Below are 17,186 nucleotides of genomic sequence, written 5' to 3' on the forward strand. Positions count from 1 at the left end.
CCATTATGGAAAACTTAACTGGCTGAGTTCTAAGGAAGTGAAAAGGCTGAGCCCAGGAAACGAGCGGCAGGATTCACATTCAGCCTCTGAGTCCAGCATCCTCTTCTGACGTAATTGTGCTAACTTCACACTCACCATTTCAGAACCTGTAACCGATGTTGCTAAACTTTCCTGGGTGAGTCAGAGACCAGAAGTTGCGTCTGTTTTGCAGTTTCTGAAAAGCATTAAAGTTTCTCCTTTTTTCTCTTTTGAATTTCTTTATTTTCTTGACCTGTAGGAAAGGCAGCAATTAAAAAAAAAAAAACACACCCTCAGATTTAATGACTCTTTATTATAGGGGGGGGCTTTACTGAGACATGTCTTATATTGGAGAGACAGAGAGTGCCTCTAACTTGGGTCTCAAATATTAGGTCGCACATGATAGAGGGGGATGAACAACTCTCGTATGAGGAAAGGATAAAGAGGTTAGGGCTCTTCAGCTTGGAGGAGAGACGGATGAGGGGGGGTTATGACGAAAGGTCTATAACATACTGAGTGGAGCAGACCAGGAACAGGTGGATTTTTACTCTTTCAAAAAGTACAAAGACTAAGGGGACACTCCATGAAATTACATAGTAGCACATTTAAAACAAATGTGAGAAAATATATTTTCAGTCAACACAAAGTTAAGCTCTGGAACTCATCAAAAGGTAAAAGCATTAGTGTAGCTGGGCTTGAAAAAAATAAAGAACGTTGGACAAATTCCTGGAAAAGTCCACAAAGTATTATTAAGTTAGACCTGGTGAAGCCACTTTTTGCCCTTTGTGACCTGGACTGGCCACTTTAGAAACAGGACACTGGCTACATGAACCTTTAAGTCTGACCCAATATGGCAACTCTTATGTTCTGGAACACCAGTCAAAACCAGGGTTACCAGGTGGAAAAATTTATTCCCACCCAATCCAGCCCAAAACCCACTCAAAGTCAAACCCCGCCCCTGACACCCCCACCCCCGCGTCATCGGCCCCGCCCAAAACGTCACTAACCCCCGCGGCCGGAAAAACCGCTTTAAAAACCACTCAAAAGAAGCCCAAAAAACCGCAACCCGCCGCGGGCAAAAATTTCCTGCGGTGGGTCACGGAAAACCGCCCAATTGGGCGGTAAAACCACCCACCTGGCAACACTGGTCAAAACAATGGGATTCAAACCCTTACGACAAACTTACACCACATAATCCCAGCATAAAAGGGGTTATGAATCTAAATCTTTAAACAAGGCTACCTCAAAGTCTCCTGGTAGGGGACCATAGACAAACTATAAAGAACCCTCTACCATGATGGGAGTCCCCTTAATCAGTCTAAAAACAACTGAATCCAAAATTCCACACACATCCAAAACAACCCCCCTCCACACACACACACAAATGCAAGTAAAATAAGAAATTGTTCTATGCCTTGTAGTGCTATAGAAATGATAAGTAGTAGTAGTTCTGCAAAAATCTATAACAAATATTGTGTCAAAAAAATGACAATAGTGAGCAAGCATGCCAACAGTTATCTTGAAACGGAGGACAGTACTGTCTCACAGTTCCCCGGGCTCCATATGACGGTGTCTCATGTAGTGACGTATTCTTTCAGTCTCTATCACTAAAAAACCTCAAGCTCCAGGCAAACGATTAAATTGCCCTCCACAATCGCCAGGCAAGCACTCAGCCTTACAAGAAGGATTTCCACAAAACACTAGTTTCTGTGTGCAGACATCACACTGTCTCTAGGTTTCAGATGTATAATCCTGCAGCTCCATACTCACCTTCCCACTGTCAAACTCTTCATCCCACTCATCTGTCACCATTTTGTATTGAGCACCTTCGCTATCTTGAATCGCATCCTGGCTAACTGCAGACATGTCACCATCCCAGGTCAGGACTGCAGAACAGATGAAAAAAAAAAAGCAGACAAGACAATCCAACTGTGGTGCTGCCAGAAATAGCCAACTCATTCAGATCTACAAAGTCAGTGACGGGTCCTCTTCTCCACCCTCGCCCTCCCCACAGAAAGACCTACACATACCTTCAGTTGCTACTTCTCCATTACACACAGCTCTGCCCTGCAGTAGCTCCTCCTAGTCCAGGGGTAGAGAAGGTGCGAGACGTAGCACTGTACAGGATCACTCCTGGTTTTAAGATTTTTTTTACTGGGACCCTCTATATACAAGAATAAGTGCTCCCTGCAGCAGCTACACTACAATTCTTAACTTCATTTCTTTGTTATGAACCTTTAAAAGCCTTACTGCTGTACTTCTCTGGCATTCAGTGCAGTAACTAGGTTTAATCTGTGACCTATTTCCCGTCTCCTGCATGCTTTTGCTCCCAGTCAGCCAAGGAGGCACAAGCCTGCCTCACCGCTGCAGAGCTACACAAGCTTTCTGCTCGTCTCCAATATCACTTCTAGGAGGCAGAGTTCTGTCTCGGGTAATGCCATCAGTGTCTCCCTCATGACTGGTTCAGCTGCTTCTCTGTATCCGCCTGATTTCTGCTCAGTTTGACACTGTGAGTGATTGTTATCCTCATTCTCATCAGAAGGGATATATGAAGTAGTCCTCTCTCTTCATTGGCTGTCAATGAACGATTTCTTCCCTGCTGGATACAGGGTGCTACATAATATGCTACATGGATCAGTGTACTAGGAAGGGATTCCAAGGGGTTAAATATATGGGATGATTACATTTGGGAGCCTTTTTGGAAATCCTCGACACCTGTAGCACGTGGTGAATATATGAAGGCTTTGTAGATTTCCTCCCTTTATAATCAGCTTATAGTCTACTGGAGGGAGGGAGTGAAGTGTGTGTGGGGGGAGGGGGTGATAGAGACTTCAACTGGAAACACTGCCGTTTCTTAATTACACTGAAATACTCTGATGTGATCTTTGTTGTTCATTTTCTAGGTGTTTGTTAATAAAAATATTTCACCATAAACGGGATGACTAACACATAGAAAACAAGAGCAAGTTGTAAACGAATGGTGACCTGCGGATCCGAATCAGAGAAATGCGTTGTTTATTGGAATTTGCTAAAACCTCTCTAGCTGCCAGGGCACAGCAGAGCTGTGTAAAGGCTAAAAATACATTTGAAAAGGAAAGGAACCCCAGGTAAGAATAGGAAAGATATATAATCAAAAATGAGCAAAAGAGAATGATCAGAAATGACAAACAGAGGGAGCGGAGCGTTGGTCTGTGCAATCTCTGCACTGATTCAAACTCTGGTATACAAAGAGCAGAACTCGCTTACCTTCCCTGCCATATGCTCTGTCCATGGAGTGTTTCAGCAGTTCCTGCACCACGTTCGATTCCTTCTTACCATCCCAGGCCAGACCAGGCGTCGAAGGCTTTGGATTTTCAGTGCACTTGTAGCCATCTTGCACTTGGCTGTCCCACACAAAGACTGTAGCTGAAGGCAGGGATTGGTAAAGATGAAAGATGCATTACTGATCTCTGTTAATAGTGTTCTAAACTCAGGACTAAAACGTCATTAAAGCCTCTCTAAAAGGGAATGTGGTAATCACTCTTCCAGGAAAATGAGCGACAGAGAATAAACCTTAGATCATGCAGGCTCCAGACTGTTACCCATAAGAGATCTACGAAGGGAGGCAGTCTCAAGTTCTCAGAAAATCTTATTTGCGTTCTTCTGAAAATCTGCTGCACAGGAAGGGTATATATCAGAGCTTCACAATCTGACCTCCCCAAGATCCACAGTACAGGGAGCGTGCTAAGCTGTGTGCTCTCCCCCCTGATCGGGTGTGGAAGGAAGGGAGGTGGGAAGGGGCCCTAACAGTACCTGCTCTTGCATCCCATGAAGGCCTCCTATCAGCATTTTCCTTCCGCTTGCGTTTTCTCTGTGCTTTCTCTCTGGCTTCTGGCTCTTTGACCTCCTGCTGCTTTTTCTTCCTCCTGTGTTCAGGGGTACAAGCTGTTCTCATCTCTTTCAATGGCTCCTCTTTTGCTGAGCAGCTACAACAGTAATGGAAAAGCTATTAGAATCAACACAATAATCCTTACAGGAGTAAAAACGAGAGCCTCTGTGGTTATTTCTCTCTCTTTCTCTGTTACAGAAGAAATAACAGCAGCTTCTTTAGAAAAAGATCAAAAAGCAAGGAGATTGTACAAAACCATGGACTAGTTTCAGGTTTCTAGTTTAAGATGACACTACAAGACAATTGTGTTAAAACTAGTGCTGTTGACTGATCACTACTAACGATCATGGTTAAAATGAAAACCATAATCATGATTAAAATGCCAGCCTGAATTGAGTACCCTCCCCTCTTCCAGGACCACCATGGGCAAAAGCAATGGGCATTGCTCCATGTGTACATGGAAACTGTAAACCATCTAGAAAGTCTGATAGCGCAGTAAACAAACAATCCCTAGACCATTACTTGCAGCAAAGGGCTGCTCAGCCAAACGATGAGACCCATAAAGATCGCATCCTATGGAAAGGCGGGGCTTGCTACACAGACTGATCCCATTGATCCTAACAGGCCCTGGACAACAGGCAGACAGCTTATAGTGTCCAAAATATACAGAGAACTCCTCCTGCACATTGCACATAATATTCCACTGGCAGGACATCAGGCAGTGGTACGCACCAGACTGACACAGAACTTCTACTGGCTGGGAGTATCTCGAGCAGTAGCCAAACTTTTGTCGAACCTGTGATGCATGCCAGAGAGAGGGTAAGCCCCAAGATCATCCCCGAGCATCCCTAAAACCTTCATCCATTATCAGTGAGACATTTTAGAGGATAGTTGGGAACAGTGGTGGACTTTGCTACCCGGCATCCCGAAGCAGTAGCCTTGTCCTCAGTGAAAGCAGAGAAAGTTGCCACTGGCCTACTACAAATATTTTCCCGGGTAGGATATGTTCTGTGCCCTGAAGCCAAACACCTAGCCCAGAACGTACTAGAACTCCTTAGTCTGAGTTGTGAGTGTGGAGGAATAGACCTCTGCACTGAGATGCTGTTCAAATTCCTGTGAGCAGTTTCTTTTCCTGACCTCCCCAGGTATTCTTACCTAGTAAAAAGTTCACAGTTAGATTTAATATTGAATCCTTATTTTACCTGTTCCTGTTTTTTTTTTTTGTTACATTTGTACCCCGCGCTTTCCCACTCATGGCAGGCTCAATGCGGCTTACATGGGGCAATGGAGGGTTAAGTGACTTGCCCAGAGTCACAAGGAGCTGCCTGTGCCTGAAGTGGGAATCGAACTCAGTTCCTCAGTTCCCCAGGACCAAAGTCCACCACCCTAACCACTGGGCCACTCCTCCACTTTTACCGTTTACTGTTCTGTTTTTTTTTTTGTGAAAATAAACCTATTAGTTTGTTAGCTCTGTTGTCCTGGACTGAGTAAGAATTCTGGCAGTTTGTGTTCTGGGTATGTGTTTTTCTAGAAACCGGGGAGTAACTTGCAGGTGGGAGACTCGCTCATAAGCAAGCGGGACCCAGTGGTGGGTGGAGGGTATGTCAATATAGGCGCAGGTGCAGGTTGCCACAGGGTTGAATCCAGCTGGATGCTAGAGGTAGCACTCAGGTGTTACATGATAGATTCCAATAGATCATCCCATGCACAGCTCGAGCACAAAATGTGGGCAATCTGTTTTATCTGCACATGGCAATTTGTGCTTAACAGGAAAAGGAGAGAGGATACTCAGGCCACGATGATCAATTTCCAAGCACCGTTCTAAACAGCGCTGTAAAATTAGCGCTGGAACAGCATGGAGAGGGGGTATGATACATACCTGTAGCAGTTGTTCTCCGAGGACAGCAGGCTGCTTGTTCTCACGACTGGGTGACGTCCGCGGCAGCCCCCACCAACCGGAAGAAGCTTCGCGGGACGGTCGGCACGCAGGACACGCCCACCGCGCATGCGCGGCCGTCTTCCCGCCCGTGCGCGACCGCTCCCGCCAGTTGAATGACTAGCAAAAGATGAAACACACAACTCCAAAGGGGAGGAGGGAGGGTAGGTGAGAACAATCAGCCTGCTGTCCTCGGAGAACAACTGCTACAGGTATGTATCATACCCTTTCTCCGAGGACAAGCAGGCTGCTTGTTCTCACGACTGGGGTATCCCTAGCTCTCAGGCTCACTCAAAACAATAACCCAGGTCAATTGAACCTCGCAACGGCGAGGGTACAACAAAAATTGACCTACGAAGAACAACTAACTGAGAGTGCAGCCTGACCAGAATAAATTCGGGTCCTGGAGGGTGGAGTTGGATTTACACCCCAAACAGATTCTGCAGCACCGACTGCCCGAACCGACTGTCGCGTCGGGTATCCTGCTGGAGGCAGTAATGAGATGTGAATGTGTGGACAGATGACCACGTCGCAGCCTTGCAGATCTCTTCAATAGTGGCTGACTTCAAGTGGGCCACCGACGCTGCCATGGCTCTGACACTATGAGCCGTGACATGACCCTCAAGAGTCAGCCCAGCCTGGGCGTAAGTGAAGGAAATGCAATCTGCTAGCCAATTGGAGATGGTGCGTTTCCCGACAGCGACCCCTAGCCTGTTAGGGTCGAAAGAAATAAACAATTGGGCGGACTGTCTGTTGGGCTGTGTCCGCTCCAAGTAGAAGGCCAATGCTCTCTTGCAGTCCAATGTGTGCAACTGACGTTCAGCAGGGCGGGTATGCGGCCTGGGGAAGAATGTTGGCAAGACAATTGACTGGTTAAGATGGAACTCCGACACCACCTTCGGCAGGAACTTTGGGTGGGTGCGGAGCACTACTCTGTTGTGATGAAATTTGGTATATGGAGCATGAGCTACTAGGGCTTGAAGCTCACTGACCCTACGAGCTGAAGTAACTGCCACCAAGAAAATGACCTTCCAGGTCAAGTACTTCAGATGGCAGGTATTCAGTGGCTCAAAAGGAGGTTTCATCAGCTGGGTGAGGACGACGTTGAGATCCCATGACACAGTAGGAGGCTTGATAGGGGGCTTTGACAAAAGCAAGCCTCTCATGAATCGAACGACTAAAGGCTCTCCAGAGATGGCTTTACCTTCCACACGATAATGGTAAGCACTAATCGCACTAAGGTGATTCCTTACTGAGTTGGTCTTGAGGCCAGACTCCGATAAGTGCAGAAGGTATTCAAGCAGGTTCTGTGCAGGGCAAGAACGAGGTTCTAGGGCCTTGCTCTCACACCAGACGACAAACCTCCTCCACTTGAAAAAGTAACTCTTTTTAGTGGAATCCTTCCTAGAGGCAAGCAAGACCCGGGAGACACCCTCAGACAGACCCAACGCAGCGAAGTCTACGCCCTCAACATCCAGGCCGTGAGAGCCAGGGATTGAAGGTTGGGATGCAGCAACGCTCCGTCGTTCTGCGAAATGAGAGTCGGAAAACACTCCAATCTCCACGGTTCTTCGGAGGACAACTCCAGAAGAAGAGGGAACCAGATCTGACGGGGCCAAAAGGGCGCTATCAGAATCATGGTGCCTCGGTCTTGCTTGAGCTTCAGTAAGGTCTTCCCCACCAAAGGTATGGGAGGATACGCATACAGGAGGCCGGTCCCCCAATGAAGGAGAAAGGCATCTGACGCTAGCCTGCCGTGTGTCTGAAGTCTGGAACAGAACAGAGGCAGCTTGTGGTTGGTCTGAGAGGCGAAAAGATCCACCGAGGGGGTGCCCCACTCTCGGAAGATCTTGCGTACCACTCTGGAATGGAGCGACCACTCGTGCGGTTGCATGACTCTGCTCAGTCTGTCGGCCAGACTGTTGTTTACGCCTGCCAGGTACGTGGCTTGGAGAAGCATGCTGTGCCGGCATGCCCAGCGCCACATCCCGACGGCTTCCTGACACAGGGGGCGAGATCCGGTGCCCCCCTGCTTGTTGACATAATACATTGCAACCTGATTGTCTGTCCGAATTTGGATAATTTGGCAGGACAGCCGATCTCTGAAAGCCTTCAGTGCGTTCCAGATCGCTCGGAGCTCCAGGAGGTTGATCTGCAGATCCTTTTCCTGGAGGGACCACAGACCCTGGGTGTGAAGCCCATCGACATGAGCTCCCCACCCCAGGCGAGATGCATCCGTCGTCAACACTTTCGTGGGCTGTGGAATTTGAAATGGACGTCCCAGTGTCAAATTGGTCCGGATGGTCCACCAGAGCAGTGAAGTGCGGCAACTGGTGGAGAGGCGGATGACATCTTCTAGATTCCCGGTGGCTTGGAGCCACTGGGAAGCTAGGGTCCATTGAGCAGATCTCATGTGAAGACGAGCCATGGGAGTCACATGGACTGTGGAGGCCATATGACCCAGAAGTCTCAACATCTGCCGAGCTGCGATCTGCTGAGACGCTCTGGTCTGCGAAGCCAGGGCCAGGAGATTGGTGGCCCTCGCTTCGGGAAGGTAGGCCTGAGCTGTCTGGGTATTCAGCAGAGCTCCTATGAATTCCAGAGACTGAGTTGGCTGGAGATGGGACTTTGGGTAATTTATCACAAACCCCAGCAGCTCCAGAAGTTGAATAGTGCACTGCATGGACCGGAGGGCTCCTGCCTCCGAGGTGCTCTTGACCAGCCAATCGTCGAGATATGGGAACACGTGCACTCCCAGCTTGCGCAGGTAGGCCGCTACCACCACGAGGCACTTTGTAAACACTCGTGGGGCAGAGGCGAGCCCAAAGGGCAGCACACAATACTGAAAGTGCCGTGCGCCCAGGCGGAATCTGAGATACTGTCTGTGAGCTGGCAGTATCGGGATGTGAGTGTATGCGTCCTTTAAATCCAGGGAACATAGCCAATCGTTTTTCTGAATCATTGGCAGAAGGGTGCCCAAGGAAAGCATCCTGAACTTTTCTTTGACCAGGAATTTGTTCAGGCCTCTCAGGTCTAGGATGGGACGCATCCCCCCTGTTTTCTTTTCCACAAGGAAGTACCTGGAATAGAATCCCTGCCCTTCCTGCCCGGGTGGTACGGGCTCGACCGCATTGGCGCTGAGAAGGGCGGAGAGTTCCTCTGCAAGTACCTGCTTGTGATGGGAGCTGAAAGACTGAGCTCCCGGAGGACAATTTGGAGGCAGGGAGGCCAAATTCAGGGCGTATCCGCACCGCACTATTTGGAGAACCCACTGGTCGGAGGTTAAGAGAGGCCACCTTTGGTGAAGAATTTTAACCTCCCTCCGACCGGCAGGTCGTCCGGTACGGACACTTGTAGGGCGGCTATGTTCCCGTGGATCCAGTCAAAAGCCCGTCCCCGGCTTTTGCTGTGGAGGCGCAGGGGGCTGCTTAGGCGCACGCTGTTGACGGGAACGAGCGCGCTGGGGCTGTCCCTGTGCCTGACGAGGCCTTCGGGCCGGCTGGTTGTACCTACGCTTTGCAAAAGAATAGGGTGCAGCCTGCCGGGCCCGGGAAAAACGCCCGCCCGTGGGGGCGGGTGCTGAAGGCGCCCGGTGGGAGAGCTTGTCGAGAGCGGTTTCCCGCTGATGCAGTTAGTCAACCATCTGCTCGACCTTCTCACCAAAAATGTTATCCCCCCGGCAAGGGACGTCAGCCAGTCTCTGCTGGGTGCGGTTGTCCAGGTCAGAGGCACGCAGCCATGAGAGCCTGCGCATCACTATACCTTGGGCCGCAGCACGAGATGCCACGTCACAGGTGTCAAAAATCCCCCTGGACAGGAACTTTCTGCACGCCTTCAGCTGCCTGACCACCTCCTGATATGGCCTGGACTGCTCCGGCGGGAGCTTATCGACCAGGTCCGCCAGCTGTTGCACATTGGTCCGCATGTGGATGCTCATATAGAGCAGGTAGGATTGGATGCGGGTCACGAGCATGGAGGATTGGTAGGCCTTCCTCCCAAACGAGTCCAGAGTGCGAGACTCCCGCCCCGGGGGCGCCGAGGCGGTATCCCTCGAACTCCGTGCCCTCTTGAGAGCAGAATCCACGACCGCTGAGTCATGGGGCAACTGGGGCCGCATGAGCTCTGGGTCAGAGTGGATCCTGTACTGGGACTCTGCTTTCTTGGGAATGGTGGGGTTAGTTAATGGTCGCACCCAGTTCCGAAGCAGCGTCTCCTTCAGGACATTGTGCAGCGGTACCGTGGAGGACTCTCTAGGTGGTGATGGATAGTCGAGGACCTCGAGCATCTCGGCCCTCGGCTCTTCCACAGAGACCACGGGGAAGGGAATGCTGATAGACATATCCCGCACAAAGGAGGCAAAGGAGAGACTCTCAGGAGGGGAGAGTTTCCTCTCCGGTGACGGCGTGGGGTCCGAGGGAAGGCCCGTAGACTCCTCTGAGGAGAAATATCTCGGGTCCTCCTCTTCCCCCCATGAGTCCTCATCCTCGGTGTCGGACATAAGCTCGTGTAGCTGAGTCCGGTACCGGGCCCGGCTCGACGGCGAGGCACCGAGGTCTCGGTGTCGTCGAGCGGTGGACTCCCGCGCCGGCGGGGACGGAGCTCCCTCCATCGACGTCGACGGGGACTCCACCTGCGTGGCGGTCGAGACCGGCACCGCAAGCGGCGGCGGTGTCGACAGCCCCGGCGCCGGGCTAGAGCTCGCCGGCGCCACAGTCATCGGCGTCGGGGCGCAAGCACCCCGACGCCGGCACAGCCTGGCGCATCAGCCCTTCCAGGATCCCCGGAAGGATGGCTCTGAGGCACTCGTCCAGGGCCCGCTGCCGGGAAAGGCGGTGGGGCCGGTAAGGGTGTCGGTGCCAGAAGCTGCTGGGGGCAGGAGACGGCACCGAGGTGCCGGAACCCCGACGCGTCGGTACCTCCACCACCGACGGAGATCTCTCCTCTCTGCGATGACGCTTCGGCGTCGACTCCTCTTCAGGGTGCACCGAGGGCTCCCGGTGACGGCGCTTTTTGTCCTTTTTCCGGTGCACGTCACCGGCGCCGGAGGGCATGGAGGAGGAGGAGGTCGATCCCCCTCGGTCTCGAGGGTACCGGGTCCGACAGGGTTCGGTCCCGTGGCTCACGAGCTGAGGGAGTGGCCGGGGCCGACTGCCCACGCGGCCTCTCAACCCCACTCTCACCGGCGGACCGGCGGGCCGACGGGACCTGTTCTCCTGGGGTCGCTGCCATCGGTGCCGATGTCTCGGGCATCGATACCGGTACCGAAGAACCGGCCTTCGATACCGATGCCGGCGAGGTCGACGTCGAGGGGCCAGCGCAAGTTCCAAAAAGACGGTCCCGTAGAACTTGCCTCGCAACCTGAGTCCGTTTCCGGAGACCGAGACACAAAGCACACGACTTGAGATTGTGCTCCGGCCCGAGGCACTGGAGGCACCAAGCGTGGGTGTCGGTCTGCGAGATCGGCCGGCCGCAGCGACCACACTTTTTAAATCCACTCGGGACCTTCGAGGACATCGACGGAAAAATCGCGTCGGCGAAGTCAAAGTCGGCAATGGTGGCTAAAATCACACCACGAAAAAAACAAACCGACCGAGCGGCCACTAGGCCGCAACGTGGCGTCCCCGCTAGAAGCGAGGGAAAAGGGGAGCGCGTGCTCCACACGCGCGAAATCCCTTTTTTTTTTTTTTTTTTTTTTAACAGAAAAGAAAGAGGAAACCGAACGGGGTCCAAAAGCGACGATCCGCGTAAACACGGTCGAAAAATCCGGCGGCTGAACAGAGAGAGAGGCAATTGCACAACTCTCTCCAGTCGCGGAAAAAAAGTAACTGGCGGGAGCGGTCGCGCACGGGCGGGAAGACGGCCCGCGCATGCGCGGTGGGCGTGTCCTGCGTGCCGACCGTCCCGCGAAGCTTCTTCCGGTTGGTGGGGGCTGCCGCGGACGTCACCCAGTCGTGAGAACAAGCAGCCTGCTTGTCCTCGGAGAAAAATAAAGCCACTATGATTGAAGCTAACAGCATGCAAGTTCACACGTGCTATTAGTTTCAATCATGGGGGTACTTCTGCGAGAGGACTGTGCCTGGGCATGCACCCAAGGCACAATCCTCCCACAGAAGTTGTTCGAGGTCCGGACTGTCAAAAAAAAACCCAAACAAACCATATCCTGGGCTAGAGTTTCTCCCTTATGTGGTATGGAAGCCCTGCCCAGTGAATCCCAGGATGCACTGGGCAGCGTGATTTCTGCTGTTCCCACCTCCATCTTCAGGGTACCGGGGGCGGGGGGGGGGGTGTTAAGACCACTGGGAGGGGGCCTGCAAGCATGCTGGATGAGGCTTTTCATTCATCCCCAAAGCTCTGCAAACCCTAACACCAGCTCCGAGCTGGTGTAGGGTTTGCCGTGGCAGCAGCATCCTTGTTTGGCGTGCTGCCCGTTGAGCACTGGGCAGGAATAGTTAATGCCCTGTTTATCATGCATTTGCATGCTACTTGCAGTCAGAGCCAGCAAGCTCATTTTTTCATGCTCTCACCAGCTCTGACAATGGGACAGGAGCAAACGCGCACACTAGTACAACGGTAATACCCTCTAGCGCCTACATTTGCTCCTGATTATCGGGGCATCAGAGAGCCCTGCCATCCTCCCTCCTCTGCCCCACATACCTTTCCATGGGATCTGCTTCAGACACACAATTAATATCCACTCTCTTCTTCTTCTTCAGCTTAATCACGGATTCTGCTCCATCAGTGGAGGCCAACATTCCCTGGTTGCCTTCTTCACTGATACACCTGGGACCACATAGGTTGCCTTTTCCTGCCTCTTCAGGAGACCTCATGCATTCCTCTCCCAAGGTATTCTTCCACCTCATTTTCTTTCTTTTGTGACCCAAGTCCCCTGCAGTCTCAGCACCATTTGTGTCGGAGTGTGCTGGGACTTCCTCTCTCAACTGGCCCTTGATCCTTTTCTGTTTAGAAGTGTTTGAAGCTTCAGTCCCACCCAGGCTGCCTTCCTGAAATAGTTGAGGTGATGGAAGCAAGGAATCACGGTTAATCACGGGAGACAGTCTGTTAAGGAGTGTAGTCTCTGATTCCTGCCATTTGCCCTTGCTCGGGGATCTGAGATTTGAGGGGTCCTTGAATATTTTACTGGAGGTGGAGATGAGAAGAAAAGGTTGAGGACTTGATTTTGAAGAAGGTGAAGTGGCCCTGAGGAGAATGACAAACAGTTTAACATCACTTCCTGAACTCTGTGCATAGCAGGGTCAGAAGTCATGTGACAAGGTGTCCTAGAAGTCCCTGTACATCAAAGGTCAAATCTACTGAAGGAGGAAACTCAGAAAGTGCTGTCTTGCACACCCAGGATGTTTAACCAATGCGGGGTTTCATGGACCTTTAGCCTGACCAGAAAGGCATTTGGTACATTCCCCAGCTACAGGTAAGAATCAAGGCCTTCCCTTTCCTCAGAGACCCTCATGTCAGGAAGCGAACAGCAGCTTTCCTTCTCATCTCACACTGTGCTCCTCTAGTCACTTGGGAACTCTTCACACAAAGGAAAAGCCTGCTCTAATTACAAAATTGTTTTTATTTGAGAAAATGGAGAAACAGCTTTATAGGGAAAGAAGAGGGCTAGAGGACACAGCAGGCCTGATTCCTAGTTACATTTAGAGAGAAGACGCATAAAAAGTACTGAGCTTTAAATAATCTAGTGAAGTCTCACTCTCGTTTACTTATACCCTTCTCCACAGGTTCCCCTTCCGACCTCATCCTGTACCTTCCCCTAGCAAACCTGCTCTCCTCTATCCCACCTCAAACTCTCCTTCACCCCCTAGCTACAGCCCTCTCCAGTTCCCTGTCCCCTAATCTGCCCTTTCCTTAGCATCCCTCCGGACCGGCCCAGGATTGGACTGATGGGTTGTGCTCGCCTTCCAGCAGGTTGGAAACTGAGAAAAAAAAACTATAGGAGCCCTGGTCACGTGACCCTAGCCCCAGTATTTTCTCAGTCTCTCAGCAGGTAGGAAGCGAGCCCATTAGTCTCTATTTTCTGACTTGTCTGAATTTTTTGTCTAGTTGGTACTTTATTCTGTACTTTATTCTGTGCCACAGGAATTCTTTGGAGGCTTGTTAGAATTTCAATTTTGCCTCAGGGGTGTTATACTCGGGTGTCCCGGGTCCCTCCCCCTTTTCCTCCCCACCTCCCTCCTCTTACACCAGTGTCCCCTGAACAACCCACAGAAATCATCCACTTTCCTCTCAGCAGTATTTAGCTCTCACCTGTGTTTATCAAGAGGCCACAGCCCACTGGAGCCAGGGAGTGCGGTGCCAGGGATTTTCATGGGATGGGTGTGGCTGACGAATGAGAAGCGAGGAAGGGAATAAGCGTCAGTCCCGCTCTGCCGACGCGGGATGCTGCCCTGCAGTTATTGACATAATAAAGCTTGGTGGTCTAAAAGGGGGGTTTCCATGACCAAAGAGAAAATAAAACAAGAGGCCAAGGAGAGGGGAGATGAAAAGAGTCAGAAACAAAAGACAGCAAGCCAAGGGGTAGGGGAGTATGGTTGGGGGTGGGATATCAGAACAAGGGTTTTGGTTAGAAACAAAAAAAGGAAAGGAGGAAATTAACACAGCAAAAAAACAATGCATGCTAAAAAATTCAACATTACAACTATCTGCATTTAATGAATAAACTCAGCCCCTTTTTTATATTCCCTTCCCTCCAAAGGCATTGCTGAAATGCAGAGACCCATGTGCTGCTACAGTGACAAATAAACCCCAGAATCTGCTCACCCAAGCTTGGGGGTGGCGGAGAGGTACTAAACAGTCAACATTTAAATAGCTAGTCAGTCAATATAAATTCACACTCACCTTCTTAGCAGACAGGGCCAGCTTTTTGGCCGGTGGAGGAGACATAGTGCTGGTGCTTTCAGATGCCACACCTCCCAACGTTGAAGATTTTAATTTCATCATCTTTGCTTCCTCTGTGCTGTCCGGATCAGAATCTTGCTCCCTGGTAGGATCAGGTGTCCCGTCAGAAGCGCTGCTGTTCATGTGCTCAGGACTGCCTGCATCTGCCTCTCTCTCTTGCACCTGTGAGATACTCTCATTGCTTCTGGTTGAGGCTTCTGAAGGCAGCTTGGGTGAGGCAGACATGCTGAGGGTCTTGATCTCACAAGAGTTCTGTTTCTTGCCCTCCTGCTGAAACGTTTTCAGTTGTGGCTTCTTTGGCCTTTTTCCTGGCTCATCCAGGATACACGGACCATGCAAAGATTTGGTGGGAAGAGTTGGGGTCTCAACATGCAGTTTGAGAAGCGAACTTCCATTCTGAGGTTTGGGAGTTGATGGGAGAGCTGCCCTTGAGAGGAGAACCCCAGCCTCATCTGCTTCTGAGATTTTTTTCATCTGTGGGGTATCTGCACGCTAGAGAGAGAGAGAGAGATCAGTGTCCTGAAGAATGCACAAGTTATACAGTGCTAATCTCTTGCACGACTATGCAAAGTCTTTGACGCTCAAAGTAACGCCTGTAAGTCCAAGGGACACACACAGCGCTCCCAGAGGGTGTAGTGGTCAAGAGGAGGGAGGTTCCTTAGAAACTGAATTTCTGCCAAAGATTAGAAGAGAGTCTCAACATATGTACAGGCTCTTAATTACTGGAAAAGGCCTTTACTATCCAGAAAATACCTTCCTCGATCCTAATTTCTTAAGGTAAGAATGACCTCTCATAGAGGAAAGGGTACATTTAATCAGAGAATAGATACTGTAACAAGCAAAACAAAATATCTGGCTTTTGCATACTTATTACCAACAGACATTAAAAGTATGTGACCAGTGCCACCTGCAGGAGCACATGAACCATGAAGACCCACCAGCACCATAGCCCTGCTCATGGAAATGTATGTCACCTGCAAGAGGCATTACTACAGCCTTGCATGTTACACACAGCCTTGTTTGAGATGTAAAGGGGGGAAAGGAGCAGCAGAGTTAGGTGTAACTGCAAGCACATACACGCACCTTGCTAGGTAGCGGTGAGGAAAAGGAACCATTCATCAGGTTTTTCTTCACATGGTCTGAAACGATGCCAGTTCTTCCAGACTTCAAGAGGGAGATCTCAGAGTTTTTCCTGGAATCTGGAATTCTGCAATGCCAGAACAAAAAAAAAAAGTCTAAAGATTTACCAAACCTGTACTCCACTTATATGAAAAAGGACAACAGAAAGGTGGAAGGTTACATTCCATGGAGGTAGGGCACAAATAGGAGAGGAAGGATTTCTTGAAACTAGGAGAGGAAGGAGAAATTAGGTATTACTTGCTAATTTTCTTTCCATTAGTCCTTCTCACTATTCCAGAACCTGTGGTATAGTTGTGTCCATCATCCAGCAGGTGGAGATAGAGAACTGAAAACTGAGCCGAGACATTTCTCTTAGCATCCAGTCCAGGAACTCAGTATTTACATAGACAAGAAGTAAGGAGAAACTCAGAATAATTACAACTACCTTAACCAACTCGCTAACCTAACACCAACCAGATGCGCAAACACTTGTGGACCTCTCTCATCTCTGGGCAACTCAAAGAGAACAAGAGATATGCAGGAAGCACCATGCAAGGTCACGGTCTCTAACCCATTACTTTGCACCAAGTAAAACATCTCAGAAACCTCGGGCGGGCCTCTGGAATAGTGGGAAGGACTAATGGAAAGAAAATCATCTGGTAAAACCTAATTTCTCCTTCCATTATGCAGCTTCCCACTATTCCAGAACCTGTGGGATGTTTAAAAGCAATCCCTAGAGTGAGTGGGATCCTGGTGCTGCCAACCTGAGGATCAATGTCCCCAAACTGACTTCCGAGCGCGCCGCAACGCCCACCCTGTAGTACTCGGCAAAAGTACGCAGCATCTAATGAGGACATCAAGAAGCTTCAAGGAAGAAAATTGAGCCTCACTATCCTCTCTGTGAAACGATGGAAGCTCTACAGATTGGTTGAAATGCTGATACCACTTTCAGAAGAAAGGAAGGAATTGTGCACAGGGAGACCCCCCGCCGCCAAAAAGCCTGAAGCTCCTAAATCCTACATGCAGACGCAACAGCCATGTTGTATTTAACATAAGATATAGAAAAAAAGTGAGGTCTTTTACCTCCTTTTTTTGTTGATTTTGTATATAACATAAGCACCGCCATACTGGGAAAAGACCAAGAGTCCATCAAGCCCAGCATCCTGTCTCCGACAGCAGCCAATCCAGGCTTCAAGAACCTGGCAACCCCCCCCCCCCCCCCCCACAAAAAAAAAAAAAAAAAAATTAATAATATTTAATGGACTTTTCCTTCAGGAATCTGTTTAAACCCTCCTTAAACTCCGTAAGGCCAGCCACTGCCACCACATTCTG

The 17,186-nt window shown here is 50.2% G+C and overlaps 1 protein-coding gene across 6 annotated transcripts in view; it reads right to left on the reverse strand.

Moving 5' to 3' along the window:
- USP36 (ubiquitin specific peptidase 36) overlaps positions 1-17,186 on the reverse strand; it is a 48,683-nt gene that overhangs the window by 729 nt on the left and 30,768 nt on the right. For 2 of the 6 annotated variants that reach the window (XM_030208634.1, XM_030208635.1), the window contains exons 13-20: positions 15,813-15,942; positions 14,676-15,227; positions 14,085-14,224; positions 12,477-13,019; positions 3,811-3,983; positions 3,265-3,423; positions 1,789-1,904; positions 136-271 (exon numbers count right to left, since the gene is read on the reverse strand). In XM_030208634.1, coding sequence (XP_030064494.1) covers positions 140-271; positions 1,789-1,904; positions 3,265-3,423; positions 3,811-3,983; positions 12,477-13,019; positions 14,085-14,224; positions 14,676-15,227; positions 15,813-15,942 — 1,945 coding nt within the window. In that variant the 3' untranslated portion in view covers positions 136-139. Of the gene's footprint in view, positions 1-135; positions 272-1,788; positions 1,905-3,264; positions 3,424-3,810; positions 3,984-12,476; positions 13,020-14,084; positions 14,225-14,675; positions 15,228-15,812; positions 15,943-17,186 lie in introns of those variants that run through there. The other 4 variants (XM_030208639.1, XM_030208637.1, XM_030208638.1 and 1 more) reach the window with 4 other exon arrangements.

This window comes from Microcaecilia unicolor, chromosome 6, assembly GCF_901765095.1.
Source record: "Microcaecilia unicolor chromosome 6, aMicUni1.1, whole genome shotgun sequence".
NCBI classification, from domain to species: domain Eukaryota; kingdom Metazoa; phylum Chordata; class Amphibia; order Gymnophiona; family Siphonopidae; genus Microcaecilia; species Microcaecilia unicolor.